Below are 14895 nucleotides of genomic sequence, written 5' to 3'. Positions count from 1 at the left end.
CAACGTCCACCTTAGTACACGGGCACCTTGAAAGCGGGGAAAGTGTAAGTCCAGCTCTCAATGGAAGCCTTATCATTGACACAATCAAAGGTGCTGTTGCTCTTCCAGAGAGGACGAGTAGGCCACTGGCAAAGCATCTGAGTCTCGCCCTCGTAGGCACCAGAAGAGACGGTAGCATTGAGACGCGAAGGCTGAGCACCATTCTCAACCCAGTTGATCATAGTCTGCATGTTGTCCTCTGGGTACGGGCCAGGCTGGAGGGTGTTGGTTCCACAGTGCGCCGCGCCAGGGATCAGATAGAATTGGTACCACTCAGCCAACTTCTTAAGACTCTCCTCCGAAGACAGGTGGGGGTACATGATGGAGCGCACGGATTGCCAGTAGTGCACAGAGGAAGGAGCTGGGATACTGGGGTCGGACTCTCCATGGTAGTGCAAAAGCTTACCACCGGAGGATTGGAAGGTGGTCAGGTCGGGCAGAGTGGTCTGCAGACTGTCCATGTAGCGCACCATACCGGTGGTCATCCAGTCGACCAGGGTGTCGTAGGTGACGTTGTTCAGGTCGGAGAGGTTGTCGAGGTCCAGGAGCTGCACGAACTTGGTAACGTACTCACCGCCGGTGGAGGGGATGTCGAGCTCCCACTTGCGGGTGTCGTTGTTCCATTGAGTGTCGCCGTCGCTGAGCTCGGAGCCGATTTGCCACGAGAGGTAGGCGCGCTCGCCCTTGGAGTTGTGCAGGCCGTCGTAGATGGCTTGGGCAACCTTGACACCCTTGGCGGTGACTCGGCCGTTCTGAGCGGGCTGGTAGGAAGTGCTGCTTCCTTCGGCGCGCTTGCTGAAGCCGAAGCCGAGGGAGGTGCTTGTCTCTGCGTCGCAGTGGTATTTCTCGCCAATGATGGAGGTCAAGTTGAAGTGCAGCTTGCAAAGATCAGTACGGGAGATGACACCGTCAGTGCGGCCATCGAGAGGATCGCAGGCAGCAATAGTGGCGTTGACGATCTTGGCCAGCTCGCAGGGTGGTGGGTAGTAGTCCATGGTCTGCTCGACGGTAGCGGGGAAGACGTGGTGAACTTGCTGCTGAGCGAAGCGGAAGGCGGGCGCACCAGTGATCGCACCGTCATACTCGTCACCGTAGCGCTGAATCTGGCTCATACCCTCGCGACCACCATCGGAGCAGCCCTCGTAGTAGGTGTAGACCTTGGCGGAAGAAGACATGCCGTAGAAGCCACGAGTGAGGACCTTTCCGATCTTGGTCATCTCACCCAAAGCCTGGAATCCAAACATGTAGGTAGCATCCCAGTTGATAGTTCCGTTTCCGTATAGGACGACATCGTCGTAGCTGTTATCAAAGGCATCATAGCCGGCACTGGTGGCACCGCCGACAGCACCGTACTCGAGACCGCCGGTTGCGTCGCTGGACAAGGAGAAACCGCCACCACCGGCAACGTAGAAGCGCTTCTTGAAGTCAGATGGCTTGGGGAAGGCATACTTGATGACAACAGAGTCTCCCTTGCCAGTGTGCTCGTAGGTAACAGTCACGTTACAGTAGGTGTAGGTCTCGGTGCTTCCCATTCCAGCACTGGCGTTGTATACGGCGGCGGCAGTCACGGCGGAGGGAATCATGTCAATTCCCAGAAGGGTTCCGTTGGATGGAAGGGCAGATCGCACGTTGGAAACCGTACAGACATCAGCGAGCGAAGCAGCGCTCGCTGAAGCTGCCAGGGCAAGAGATGCACCCTGGTAGAGACGCATGCTGGATCGATCCAAAAATGAATGAAACTATATGTAAATAGGATAAACGAGTGTCAAGAAGGAATTGAGTATTAAGAAGAAGGCTCAGTCCAAAGAGACGGAGGGATACTTATAGTACTGAACAACATAGTCGTCCCCAGCTGGTGATTGAGGCGCAGATCCGTAACAGACCATGACTATTGAAAGGACCAGTCGTCGTCATCAAGGACGACGTTGACATGGAAAGAACGAAACGACGGAATATTCCAAGCGTTCGAGTGGATATGAGCCTGAAGAAGCTTGAAGACCAATAATTGGTGAATTTGATAGTGGCCGGGTAAATCTTACTCCCTATAGTTTCACCGAGTAAAAGATCTACGCGGCTAACCCTAACTTGACTTGCTCAGGTCCAATATATTTTTAACTCAATTCTCGCCCGAGATGAACTCTTGCAAATGTTTCCATGACTTACGCTTGCCATCTGAGCACAGGTCTACCAAGTTGAGGTCTTCCGACACCCTGAACGCTTCACACCCGTGGACACCTCTTCTGCTTAGTCAAGCAGGTTGGAATCCACGGGTCTACATATACATACTTGATCCTGGCTACTCCGGTAAATTTTCGGAAGATTTAGATTGGTCAAATGCCAAGGCAAAATCCACATTGCCGCAGTTTCGTACGAAGTACCCCTTTCCGCTTTGAGGGCAGAGCCATGCAATGACCCACCATTACATGGAACTAAAACCCTGCGCATTATCAGATCTAGCTGAAGACACCGCTATCCCTGCCGCTGTGGAGATTTCTCATGCAGAAGCTTGTTGGTCTCTGGAATTAGTCTCAGTAAATAATGTATCTATAGGGCTTCGGCCTCGAGCTCGGGCGGATCAAGACATTGGCAAAGCAGCCGAGAGGAAAGAATAAGAGATCTTGAGACCCCTAAATGAAGTGATTGCCAGTCATTATAACTGATGAATAAGTTTGGACAGGCAGTGAGTGATCTTTTCAGCAGAGAGCGCTGCTGTTCAGTAACTTGTTCGAGCATGCCTAATGATAAGCAATCTCTATGTGGTGCTGATTGTCTATCTGACCTCCGGAAAAAAAAGCCATGCAGTTGTCCGATCTAGTTAGCTTAGACTTCAAATTAGTCAATATCCATCTTTTCCGCATCAGGATTGTGCTTTAGAGGAAACCCGGGTACTTCAGTAGCGAGCCACCAGATTGAACTAGGAGCGCACCCTAGCAAAAGAACAAATCATATCATTTATGGGGCGTGAAATAAATAAGCTATGAATGCAGTCAACTCAGCTCTCTTCCTTCCAGGGCTGTGCGTGGCCTATCCATGGATTTTGAGACCGGAGCAAGCTCGAATGCTACCAATAGTTATTTCAAGAATTGCCAACTTTTCCATGGGCCTGCGAGCAAGCTTCGAGAAGAATTATATGCAGCCCAACATGGAATGAAAGGGCTGTAGCTTACATGGAACTCTGCTATTGACCACCTGGGCAGAAGGAGAAAAAGCACCCGTGGACTGCAATCCAAAAGCCGTGTCTTGCTCATTTCACTATGACCCTGGAAGAATGAGTCCACTCCGGAATATACAATCAAGTAATTTCCACCAGCTGCAGCCTGATTCTGTGGAGTCCGAACTAAATATTTAGGCTCATTTTTACTTCTGACCACTAGCTTTGATTGCGCGTCGTGGACTGCAGCTGGCAGGTGCTCGTTCAAGGGTGGGCTCTCCACCTGGCCCGGCCCTACCAACGCACTTCACTCTGCCAAGTTTGCCGTCCATTCATCATAGTCAAGGATTGTTAATGTTTATCTCAAACACTTGTGTTGGTAGCAAATCTCATACGTGTGTGCCTTCCGAGTGGCGAGACTTTTCGAAGCAAACTTCCACCCGAAAGAACAGCGAGACCAAGTCATGTTTCTCCCGAGGTCTCTTAGGCTCCGAATATACAGCAATCTAATTCTTCAATCAAGTCCAACGCTCCTTGGACTTTTTCCCAATCCCCCGAATTGTCCCCAGAGCTACCTTGCGCATCGGCATAAGCGTTCCGCGTTACAATTGTTGACGACATATTGTCGTATTTCCCTACAAGATTCGGCACTGAATCCAAAATCCACCATTTTGCAGCAGTTACTGAATCGTCAGCTTTCAACGAGATGAACATCCATCTTTTGCTAGCCCCGTTCCCTCAAACAAAATCTCGCTCTTTCATACACACACCATGGGTCCACCGACCGCGAAGCAAGTTGACCTATTCTCCGGCGTGAGAGTATTCTACCGCGAGCAGGGCAACACAGTTAATGCACCCACAATACTTCTTCTCCATGGATTTCCATCTTCATCTCATCAGTTTCGAAATCTGATGCCCCTTCTCGCAACCCAGTACCGCGTTATCGCCCCAGACCTACCAGGCTTTGGTTTCACCGAAGCCCCGACTATGGCGCACCCGTGGGTCTCAGACTCGCGCTTCAACGACCAGACGCCATCCAAGCCATCATCACGCAGAATGGGAATGCATATCTGGAAGGCTTCGGAACTGTATGGGAGCCTATCAAAGACTTTTGGGTCAGTGATATTTCTCTTGGAGACAGAAGGAAGATTGAAGATTCAATGCTCACCTTTGACGCAATCAAATTCCAGTATGAAAACGGCGAACCTGATGTCAGTCGGGTTCCACTGGAAGCATACTTCTTTGACCATGCCCTGCTGCAACGGCCTAGGATCAAAGAGGTTCAAATTGATCTTATTTGGGACTACCAGAATAATCTGCCTTTCTACGGCAAGTTTCAGCAATACTTTCAAAAATCACAAGTTCCATTGTTTGCAATATGGGGCAAGAATGATGTCTATTTCATTCCACCCGGTGCGAAGGCATTCAAGAGAGATCTCCCCAATGCTGAAATCAAATTGATTGACGCGGGTCATTTTGCGGTTGAAAGTCACACGGAATTGATTGCTCAAGATATTCTCACATTCTTGGGCGAGAAGAATCTTTGGGAACTTGACGTAGGGATGGGAGTCATGTAAATTTTTCATCATTTTATATCGCGGTTCCCGAGGTCCCACCTGGGAAAGATTGAGACTTGAGCTTACATCAAGAGAGCGAACCCTGGGGGTGACCGTCACTACCCATGGACCTAGACAAGAATAAACCTTCGGAAAAAGTGATAATTCGGTCGACGTACATTCCTCAAACGGCAAAGTTGCCCAAGGATTTTATTTTGATACCATAAACTACGCCATCTGACTAGGCCATATAAGCGCCGCCCGAAACCTGCCAGGTCTGCCCAGTCAACCACTGTGACTCGGGGCTAGCAATCAAAGAAGCCACCCCAGCGACGTCCTCAACTTCTCCAGGTCTTCCGAGTGGAGACCATTTGCTCAAAGCCTCGTCAATTTGCTGTGGACTCATCTTGTCACCACCAGGGATATACTTGGCTGACATCTCAGCGTACATGTCAGTCTTGACACCACCTGCGGCAATGCAATTAACTGTGATTTTGCGAGACCCAAAGTCGACAGCAAGACACTTTGTCATGCCCTGCACAGCTGCCTTAGAAGCAGCGTATACGGCATGGCGAGGGACGCCCTATCCACAATGTCAGCATGCGCCCTCCAGGGCTGTCTGGACGATCTGAAACAACCCACCTTGACGGCTGAAATCGACGAGGTTAACATGACTCGGCCATAGTCTTCCATGAAGCGATAAGCCTGCTGCGCGACAAAGTACTGCCCTTTGACATTGACGGCAAAGACAGCATCGATGTCGCTACCCTTGACCTCCGAGATATCTCCGAAATGCTCGATCCCCGAGTTACTGACAACGATATCGAGGCGACCAAACTCGCGGTGTGCAGTCTCAAACATAGACTTCACTTCGTCTTCTTGTGATACATCTGCTTGAAGTGCGATGGCTTTGACGCCCAAGGCCCGGATTTGTCCAGCCACAGCCTCGGCGGCTGACGCACTGGAGACATAGTTGAGGACGATATCGGCACCACGTTGGGCAAATTTTAAGGCAATGGCAGCCCCGATTCCGCGGCTGGATCCTGTGACTGTTTTGATCTTTTAGTGTGTGGGGACATATAGATGAATGGGGCAAGCTAGTACTTAGGGCGACTTTGCCAGCGAGATCTTTGTTCGTGGACATTTTAGGCTCGCGGAAGTTGTGAAATCGCTGGCGGGGTAGTTGAGGGTGAAGTATCACTTTTGGCAACCTTCGGTGTGGGCGAGTTGCAAAGATCGGTGAACAGCTGCACAGTGCATGTACATCGTCGCGTACGGTAGGCTTGAGCGGCTGAGCACTGCATGTTGATCAACTGACCTTTGTCCTGTTACATAAGTGCTTCTCAGAGAGCTCGGGAGGTTTGCGTGGGATGAGAAAATCTCAATTATTTATTGCTGACAATCTAGTTGAACATGGTCATTCCATTAACGCCAAAATAATAACAAGAAATTCACAGTGACTCGCGAATGAAAGAAGCAAGCTTCGGTGCAAACTCCCCCTCATCATAGTGAAATGGTTAGCTCCATGCGCCCGCTCAATACGGGGCGAAGAACCCGGGAAGAGCGTCCCCCAGCCGTTGTCGGAAAAGTCAGTCCGGGCTTCTGTAAGGAATTTCATCCCTTCCGTGTCCTCGGGACAAGAAGGTGGCCGCGGAATATCCGCACCATCCATCACGCTATCACAAGCCCAGATCATCGACACACGCGGGACTTGTCCGTCAACTTGTAGCAGTGGAGATGCGTGGTACTCGTGTAAAGTGTCAATGGTGGCATTGAAGTGTGGAACTAGCCATTCCGGCGCCTTTGCCGTCTTTCCGGCACCTTGACCTCCGAAAAGATGCACCTTGTTGCAATAGTCATAGAAATGTTGAGGGAGACGGTCCAGACCTCGGGGCACAGGGCTGTCAATCAGAACCAGGCTAGCAACGGTTTCATGAAGCTCCTCCATCATCATCTGGGTAGCACGGTAGGCCAGAATCCCGCCCGCCGACCATCCTCCGAAGTGGTATGGGCCGTTGGGCTGACGCCGACGAACCTCAACAACGTAGCTTTTGATCAGATCATCGACTGTGCAGTCGAAGAGATGAGGTTGTCGGTGGTATGGAGAGTTGAGGCCTATGACACAGACACTCCCGTCAACGCGAGGAATCCCTGCATAGGATGTGGCTGATCCAGCACCGTCGGGGAAGAGGAAAAGAGTCTTTTCCGCCTTGGAAGGACTTCCCTGCAGCACAACTGAGGTAGTCTCTGGCACAGGAAGCCTTGTGGACTTCATATCATTGTCTTCTTCTGGAATGAAGAAGCCAGATGTCTCAGAGGATGGAGTCGCATTGTTGCCGTCGACTGAGCTTGGCGCCGAAGTGGTATCGTCGCTGCTGGGCTGATCTCCTAGGAACAGGACCTTAATTTCGCCCACGGTCGGATAATCAGTGAAGATGGATTCAAGTGCAATATCCATCTCTAACTCCTCGGAGAATCGGCTGACGATTACCAATGATAGCAACGAGTCAATCCCCATATCAGCGAATATACAGTCGTCGGTTAACTCAGAAATGCTGATACCGCTTTCTTCGGAGATAATAGAAAGCGCGGTTGTCCAGCTAGAAGGGCTGGACGCGACCACAGCCTGTGGAATAGGAATAGCCATGGCAGCAATGGGGGCTACCACAGGCAGGACATGGACTTGTGGTGAATTGGTGCTCTCATGTTGCCCGAGGAATGACTTCAGCTCAGCCACGGTCGGATAGGTTATGAAGAATCCTTCAACGGGCACATCAACAGGCAACTCTTCGCGGAATCGACTGGTTATGACGAGAGAAAGGAGAGAATCAAGCCCCATGTCCGCAAAGACACAAGCGTCTTCCAGCTCCGCGAGCGCCACCCCACTTTCCTCTGAAATGATCTGCAACGCAGAAGCCACAATAGAGGATGAGCTGCTTTGCAATACAGGTACCTGTGCGGGTGTTTGCGGCAATGCTTTCACAACAGGCTTCAAAGACACTGGAGCTGATGCAATTGGTGCTGCTGCTGACGGCTTGGGCGCCTGCTTTGCAGAACGCACAAGAGCTTGTTTTGCCGAGGATATAAGGGCTTTGTCGCCGCTTTCCATTGAAAGAACATACCTCAGCACATGTCGAGGGACTCCTTGGGACTGCAGAAAGTCAGCAAAAATTGCGCACAACCCCGGAAGAAAGAGACGGGAAGACTTACTACTAAGCCTCGGTAGCTCGCGACGACCTTATCCCCATCTAGGATGATCATATCGCCTTCAAACATGCGACTCTCTCCTTCCACCATCTGCACAAAAGTACTATAGTGTGCATCTGGCCGCAAAGGCTCATATAGCTGCAGACCCTTCCATCCATGATTGACGAAAACCTCCTTGTCAAGATCGGCATCATCATTGCAGTTCATCACAAAGCCACTAGACTGAGCCAAGCCATCGAGGTAGGATGGGTGGGTGTGGAATTTACCAGGGGCTTGTACCTCAGAGAAGCAGACTTTGGCGGATGCTTCGAGTGTTTTACTATCGATGAGCACTTCCTCGATTGTGCGGTAGTCCTGGTGGAATTCAGCCAGGGGGCGAATCATTTTGTAAACCATGGCCCGGTTGAAGCGCTGAGTAGTTCCAGGTTCCAGGCCAACACGCATGTCGCGCATCCGCTTCTGGACAGCTGTTCTCTCTGCTTCAAGCGCAGCCCGACGACTAGGGCTTGAAAGCAGGATGGTGCAATGCGAGTGCTCTATTGTGGGCTCTCCCTTTGACTGTAGCAAAGTAAGTATGTAGCCCGGGATGAATGAAGATCGAAAGCACTTACATCGAGGGATAGGAATCGACACATGGCGCTGCCAGCCTCCCAGTCAACGGTGACAGAGGCACGCAAAAGATGTGTGCCACTGGACTTTGCGATGAGAGCCTTGTTGATAGTCATATCTGCTATTTCGACCACAGATTCGACGTCTTTGACTTGGTGACGGTCGCGTAGATAGTTGCCAACTGTCAATGCAATATCCGCGTATACAGACTGGTAAATATTAGCATCAGAAGGAGGGCTGGATTTGGGGAGTTGAGTAAAAGGCAACCTACCGGCGTACAAAGAGGAATTCCGTCTACATTGTGGCCTTGCACAATTGGACTCAAATCCTCACGACATAGGTCACATTCCACCACGATCGAGTCTTTGCTTTCCTCGACGACCCTGTGGACAGTGGTGGAGTCATCCAAGCGAGCAGACTGAATGATTGGCGGATCTCCCTTTCGCAATGACCAGTCATTCACGTACTGGATCCAGTAATTCTTCAGATTCCAGTTGTATGCTGGGAGGCGGAGCACCTGCTGTGCCGCTGGGAAAGACCGGTGATACTCATGCCAAGCAATATCCAATCCGGCTCTATAGAGGCTTGACATTGCCTCACCCAGACTCTCCCAGTCATCGCGACCTCGCTGCAAGGTGGGTGACGCGTTTGTTTGAGTTGTCTTTGAGCAGGCCTTGATCAGGCCCGAGACAACTCCGTGGGGGCCGACCTCGAGGTATTGGGTCCGATCAGTCACGATGCCGGCAGTTCGTGCAGATTGAATCGCCTGGTGGAAGTTAACTGTCTCACGACAGTGGCGCTGGAGGTATTCCGGTCCGAATGTTCCATCCGCCTGCACAACATCTCCCATCAGTGGCGACAAGACAGGAATGGAAGGAGTGTTGAACACAATCGGCTGAGCTGCTTGAACAAGATCTTCCAAGATCGGTTGTACTTGAGCAGAATGGTAAGCGTACGAGACAGGAATTGTCTTTGATCGCACTCCTGACTGCGACAGGGTTTGCTGGAGGCTCTCAATCAGATCATTGGGCCCGGCCAAAACTGTCTCTTCGGGCGCATTGATGCATGCTATCTCATATTCCAGACCAGCCAGAGCGGACTGGATGGTTTCAACAGAAGCACGTACCACTAGCATGCTGTGGGTATGCAAGGTACAATGCTCTTCGAGTAGTTGCGCGCGCTTGCCTACCAGGAAGACGGTGTCGGCGTCTGATAGAACACCGGCTACATTCAAAGCAGCATACTCGCCCAGACTATGACCGACCACCGCATCAGGGACAACTCCGAAAGATGCCCATAGCCGAGCCAAGGCAATCTGAAGACAAACGCTCGCTAGCTGCGCCGTCATTGGCGAGAACCTCTTGAGGTTGGAATCGGAATCATCCTCGATGAATGGCAGGAAGCTGTCAAAGCCTAAGGATTGGGCCATGCGGTCGAGGAGTTGCAAACTAGCACGGAATGGTGGCAGCGATGTGTACAACTGTCGCGCCATTCCCACGAATTGGCTTCCCTGTCCGGTAAACGCCATGACGACCTTGGGCGCTACAGGAGGTCGGTTGGCTCCATCGCCGCGTGACAGAGCAGATCTCAGCTGCTGTTGAACATCTGTGAGATTGGAGCCCTGCACAATCACACGGTGCGGGTGATGCATGCGTCGGGCTGTTGTCGTGTATGCCAGATGCGACAAGGAAATGCCCTCTCCGGCATCTTCAATATAACTCAACAGCGACTTTACATTGGCCTCGAGAGAGGAAGCACATTTCGCTGAGATGGCCAAGAGGTGGCGAGTTCGGGGATCCTTCGCCTCATCATTGCTTGGCACCTGTGGTGCGTCTTCCAATAGCAGTGCTGTGTTACCGCCAGCAGCACTGAAGTTGTTCAAAAGCACGCGGCGAGGCTCTCCATGTTGGGATGTCCAAGGTATTGCCGTCTTCGCAATGCGAACATTGCGATCATCCAAATCGGTCGGGAACTTACGATTGATCCGAGTTTTGATGCCACAGTGAGGGGCGATGGCATTGTGCTCCATCATCAGCATGACCTTGATCAAACTCGATACCCCGGAGGCAGCCTCTCCGTGACCAATGTTGGCTTTGGCTGAACCCAGATACAGCGGCTGATCCTCAGTGCGATAGGGTACAGATGGTGGAGCCAAAGTGGTTAAGACGGAGTTCATTTCCCCAGCGTCCCCGGCCTGTGTTCCAGTTCCATGCATTTCAGCATAGCTAACGCTGTATGGTGAAACCCCGGCAGTGCGAAGCAGACCGTGGATAAGTTCCTGTTGCGCGCCGGAGTGAGGACGAGTTATAGACTCGGCTTCAGCGGAGTGGTTGGTGGATGCACTCAAGATAACTCCACAAATTGGATCGCGATCGGCCAGGGCGTCGTCAAGGCGTTTCAGGATGACGGTTCCAACACCTTCACCTCGGCAGTAGCCATCAGCGGTGTCATCAAACGTCTTGCAGTTACCTGTCCGAGATAAGAAGTGACCCCGGTCCAGTCCAGCTGTGAAGTCGGGGTTTGTGAGTACGTTAGTACCACCAGCAATGGCTGTGTCGACTTCACCACGCCACAGAGCGTTACAAGCAAGATGTATCGCCGCGAGACTAGAAGAACATGCTGTATCTACCGCATAGCTGGGGCCACTGAATTTGAAGCAGTAATTCAGACGACCAGGAATGAATGCCCGATTTCCACCGGGGATGAAGTAAGTATCGATGTTCTGTGCGGTGTTTGTTTCCATCCAGTCGTTGGATGTGACACCATACCAAACACCCACTCGATCCTTAGCCGTAGAAGGGGTCGCATTTGGCACCATACCGGCACGCTCCATTGCCTCGTACGCCGTCATAAGGGCAATGCGCTGCGCTGGGTCCACTTGGGGTGCCTCACGGGGCGAGAGATTGAAGAATCGAGCATCAAATGCCGCTGGATTCTGCAACCAGCATCCAAACGGTGTGGCACTTGTATTCTTCCTCGCCTGTCCTGGCTCAGCGACATGGGTCTGTGCATCCCAATGTAAGGCAGGCACAACTTCGTGCACGTCGAGGCCACGGATGAGGAGATCCCAAAACTCCTCATTGCACTCAGCGTGAGGGTATCGACCGGAATATCCGATGATAGCAATCTTGGACGAATCGGCTTGGCCCGAGGATGATTTTGGCACATCAGAACTTGGAGAAGGCTGATGTCTAGTGAGACTGGTAGCAGATTCGATTGCCTCAGCCAGGCGAGAGCCCGCGGTGCTTCCGAATGCCTGGACGTGGAATTGCGGTGCATCAGACGCATCAGACGCAGGGAGAGCCGCAATCATTCCATTTACTAGGCTTTGCCAACGCATTGTCTCCAAGAGAATCTGGGCCAAAGCTGATTCGAATCTGGAACGTACGGTTGCCCCCTGAACAGGACGGCCACTCGTACTAGAAATGAATGAGATATCGGCAGAGGGCTCTGCATTTCCAGCAGGGAACAAGCCTTCCAGGATAACATCAGAGTCGCTTTGAGTGAAGAGGGAAGCTGAGTGATATGGAGCAAAGATGGGGATGGTCCGTGGAGAAAGAGTAGCAAATTCAGTAGACTCTTGCAGACTCTTCAGACTGGTTGGTGGTCCACTGATGGTTACAGCATGTGGCAGATATGCACTGATATATGGCCGAGCATGTAGAGGTAGATGCTTATTATTGTCAGTGCTGAGCAAATATACTCGCACAGTAGTCTGATTTCAAGTCACTCACCTGTGTTTCTGTGAACCGATCAATTCGATGCAAAATGTCATCCGGTGATCGAGTAGCGACTACTAGAGACCATGATTCCGTGGTAGATTGATCAATGGCTCGTCCGACTTGCGAAACGTGCAAGCCCGTCCGGAACGCTACTTGGATGGTCTGTGTGCCTAAGTCTGGCAGCTGAGAGACCATCTGACAGCAACTCACGGCGGCGGCAGACAAAGAGCCTAGACAAAGACCACCGATGATAGTGTTTGAAGGGTTGATGTAAGTACTGGCGGTGCTCTGGGCTCTGCGAGCATAGCAAGGTTAGAATGAGGGTTGCGAGTGTGAACATTAGTGTTAACGGGGGCACTTGCTGGATGAACTGGGCCAGCTGGTTGATGCAAGTCAGAGCGCTATCAATGGCAGGATAAGCCTTCTGTTGCCGGATCCTCCAATCCAAAACACTGGCCACTGTGGGGAAATAGGGGTATTGTTGGCGGTCCTGGAGTGGCAGGAAGGCAATCTCTGTTCGCAGCCCTCGGACGGCATTCTGAAGGAAGCTTTCTAGGAGGGTTGCTCGATTGGGAGTGAGTAGAGGTCGTAGCGAGCCGAAGTCTTCGGTTTGATCGCCAAACAAGATGATTTGTTGAACGCGTGCCATAGTGGTATCTGGAATCCAAGGTCTCAAGAAATCAAATGGCACATTACATTGTCTTTTCATGGGCATCAGTGTACCCTTTTTAAATGGCAGGTCTCGATCACATACAGCCATGTGCCCGCGGGAGCCAATGTCCCGAGACGCATGCAAGCCATGCACGCCATGCAAACCAATCTCGATTCGTGCTTAGACCCGATCGGGTCAGCAGAGATAAGCGTCGGGGTACTATCAAGCTGCGAGACACATTGCAGATGACAGGGGAAGATCGGGTCAGACTCAATCACTCGGAGTTGCGAGGCTTTGACCGAGCCACCTTGAAGCGAACCCCGGTCTCGCTCCGAGCTTCACCAAATGATATCTTTTGAAAAGAGAGCGTTGCCTGTGGGCAATTTTTGTCTGCAACAATGATTTCTCATCTGTATGGTTTTGTGGCTCGAGTCATGTCTCCCTTGATCACCAACGGTTCACCATCTCCAGTCTCCCAAGAGGGCTCGGAAGGGGATGGCACAGAGCCTGCTGCCAAGACAGATCTTCTGAACGAGCTAGCGAGTTCCATCTCAAGCAATGCTCGGCTCGTGAGCACCTATTTGCACTCTGAGTCTCATACCATCCCGTCTTTCGACCGTGATGCTGCATCTACAGCAGTACCTGCCTCGGCTCCAGGCGAAATTAAGGCGGCACGTGAGGCACTACTAGACGCATCAATGCAGATGTTTCAACTGGCATCCGGTCCTAGCGAGTATCTGCCAAACCTGGCGGTGCATGTGCGTTGGTCCTGGATAGAAAAATGACCATTGCGTGTCAGCTGCATGACTGACCATGTTATCATAGTATCAATATCTGTCGTGTCTGCACTGGTTGATTCATTTCGGCATCTTTGCTCGAATCCCCCTTGAAGGGTCAATCTCTTATGCCTCCCTAGCGGCCGACGCAAGTGTTCCGGAACGAACATTGAAGACAGTGGCCCGTATGGCAATGACAAGCCACGTCTTGAAGGAGCCTCAGTCTGGAAGCGTTGCACACTCGGCAACATCGGCACAATTTGTGACTAACCCGAGCATGAATGACTGGGCGGAATTCATGTGTCAAGCATCAGTGCCGGCCGCTTTGAATCTTGTGTCTGCCACAGAAAAATGGCCCACTAGTCAAGCTCGCACGGAGACGGCCTACAATGTTGCCTTCGACACGGAGTTACCATTTTTCGATCACCTGGCAACGCTGCCTGATCGGACCCGACAGTTTGCGGGTTACATGAAAAACGTGACCAGTAGCGAGGGAACCAAGCTGGACCATCTGCTGAGCGGGTTTGACTGGTCGGGACTGGGCTCGGCGCGAATTGTGGATGTAAGCTCCCTTCGTCGGGCAATGAGATACACCTCGGCGCTGAAACTGATAAATTAATAGGTTGGGGGCTCAACAGGAAACGCGGGCATCGCGCTCGCGAACTCTTTCCCGAAACTCGACGTTACAGTCCAGGATCTGAGTGAGAATACCGCCGAGGGGGCCGCCACTCTGAGCCCCGACCTGGCGTCGCGCGTCCATTTCCAGGCCCACGATTTCTTCCAGCCACAGCCGATCATCGGTGCTGACATCTATCTGCTGCGTATGATCTTGCATGATTGGGCCACACCAGATGCCGTGCGTATTCTACAGCAGCTCGTTCCGGCGCTGCGTCGGGGGTCGCGTATTGTTATCATGGACTCGGTCCTGCCGCGTGCGGGGTCCATGGCTCCGACGAAGGAACGCCTCCTTCGCGTTCGTGATTTGACGATGCTGCAGGTTTTCAATAGCTGTGAAAGAGATCTAGATGATTGGAATCAGGTGTTGAATCTCGCAGATCAGCGTCTACGGGTAGTCGATGTTACCCAGCCTCGGGGGAGTGTCATGGCTCTCCTGACTATTGACCTTGTCGAGTGATTCAGTTAGTGAGGAGTAACTGAGTTCTCTTTGTTTCCACAATTCCAG

The 14895-nt window shown here is 51.8% G+C and overlaps 5 protein-coding genes across 5 annotated transcripts; 2 read left to right on the top strand and 3 right to left on the bottom strand.

The window, feature by feature from the left end:
• Nucleotides 1–11: 11 nt before the first annotated feature.
• Nucleotides 12–1751, bottom strand: N7506_002986 (putative tannase; the record flags this gene model as incomplete). Its single annotated transcript, XM_056952281.1, has 1 exon — nucleotides 12–1751. The coding sequence occupies one exon, from the start codon at nucleotides 1749–1751 to the stop codon at nucleotides 12–14; it is 1740 nt and encodes a 579-aa protein (XP_056813973.1).
• Nucleotides 1752–3961: 2210 nt separating this feature from the next.
• Nucleotides 3962–4767, top strand: N7506_002985 (alpha/beta fold hydrolase; the record flags this gene model as incomplete). Its single annotated transcript, XM_056952280.1, has 2 exons — nucleotides 3962–4305; nucleotides 4407–4767. 2 exons carry the CDS (start codon nucleotides 3962–3964, stop codon nucleotides 4765–4767), a joined length of 705 nt encoding a protein of 234 aa, XP_056813972.1.
• Nucleotides 4768–4987: 220 nt separating this feature from the next.
• N7506_002984 (uncharacterized protein) lies at nucleotides 4988–5890 on the bottom strand (the record flags this gene model as incomplete). The annotated part of the gene is made up of 3 exons (XM_056952279.1): nucleotides 4988–5329; nucleotides 5389–5795; nucleotides 5851–5890. 3 exons carry the CDS (start codon nucleotides 5888–5890, stop codon nucleotides 4988–4990), a joined length of 789 nt encoding a protein of 262 aa, XP_056813971.1.
• A 273-nt stretch (nucleotides 5891–6163) lies between these two features.
• N7506_002983 (type I polyketide synthase) lies at nucleotides 6164–12933 on the bottom strand (the record flags this gene model as incomplete). Its single annotated transcript, XM_056952278.1, has 7 exons — nucleotides 6164–7897; nucleotides 7957–8511; nucleotides 8565–8771; nucleotides 8834–12235; nucleotides 12297–12446; nucleotides 12495–12579; nucleotides 12635–12933. The coding sequence occupies 7 exons, from the start codon at nucleotides 12931–12933 to the stop codon at nucleotides 6164–6166; spliced, it is 6432 nt and encodes a 2143-aa protein (XP_056813970.1).
• Nucleotides 12934–13334: 401 nt separating this feature from the next.
• On the top strand, nucleotides 13335–14847 carry N7506_002982 (uncharacterized protein; the record flags this gene model as incomplete). Its single annotated transcript, XM_056952277.1, has 3 exons — nucleotides 13335–13694; nucleotides 13762–14274; nucleotides 14335–14847. The coding sequence occupies 3 exons, from the start codon at nucleotides 13335–13337 to the stop codon at nucleotides 14845–14847; spliced, it is 1386 nt and encodes a 461-aa protein (XP_056813969.1).
• Nucleotides 14848–14895: the final 48 nt, after the last annotated feature.

This window comes from Penicillium brevicompactum, assembly GCF_028827555.1.
Source record: "Penicillium brevicompactum strain IBT 35665 chromosome Unknown utg000002l_segment0_segment0, whole genome shotgun sequence".
In the NCBI taxonomy this organism is placed as follows: domain Eukaryota; kingdom Fungi; phylum Ascomycota; class Eurotiomycetes; order Eurotiales; family Aspergillaceae; genus Penicillium; species Penicillium brevicompactum.
This window is presented reverse-complemented; position numbering and strand designations above follow the sequence as displayed.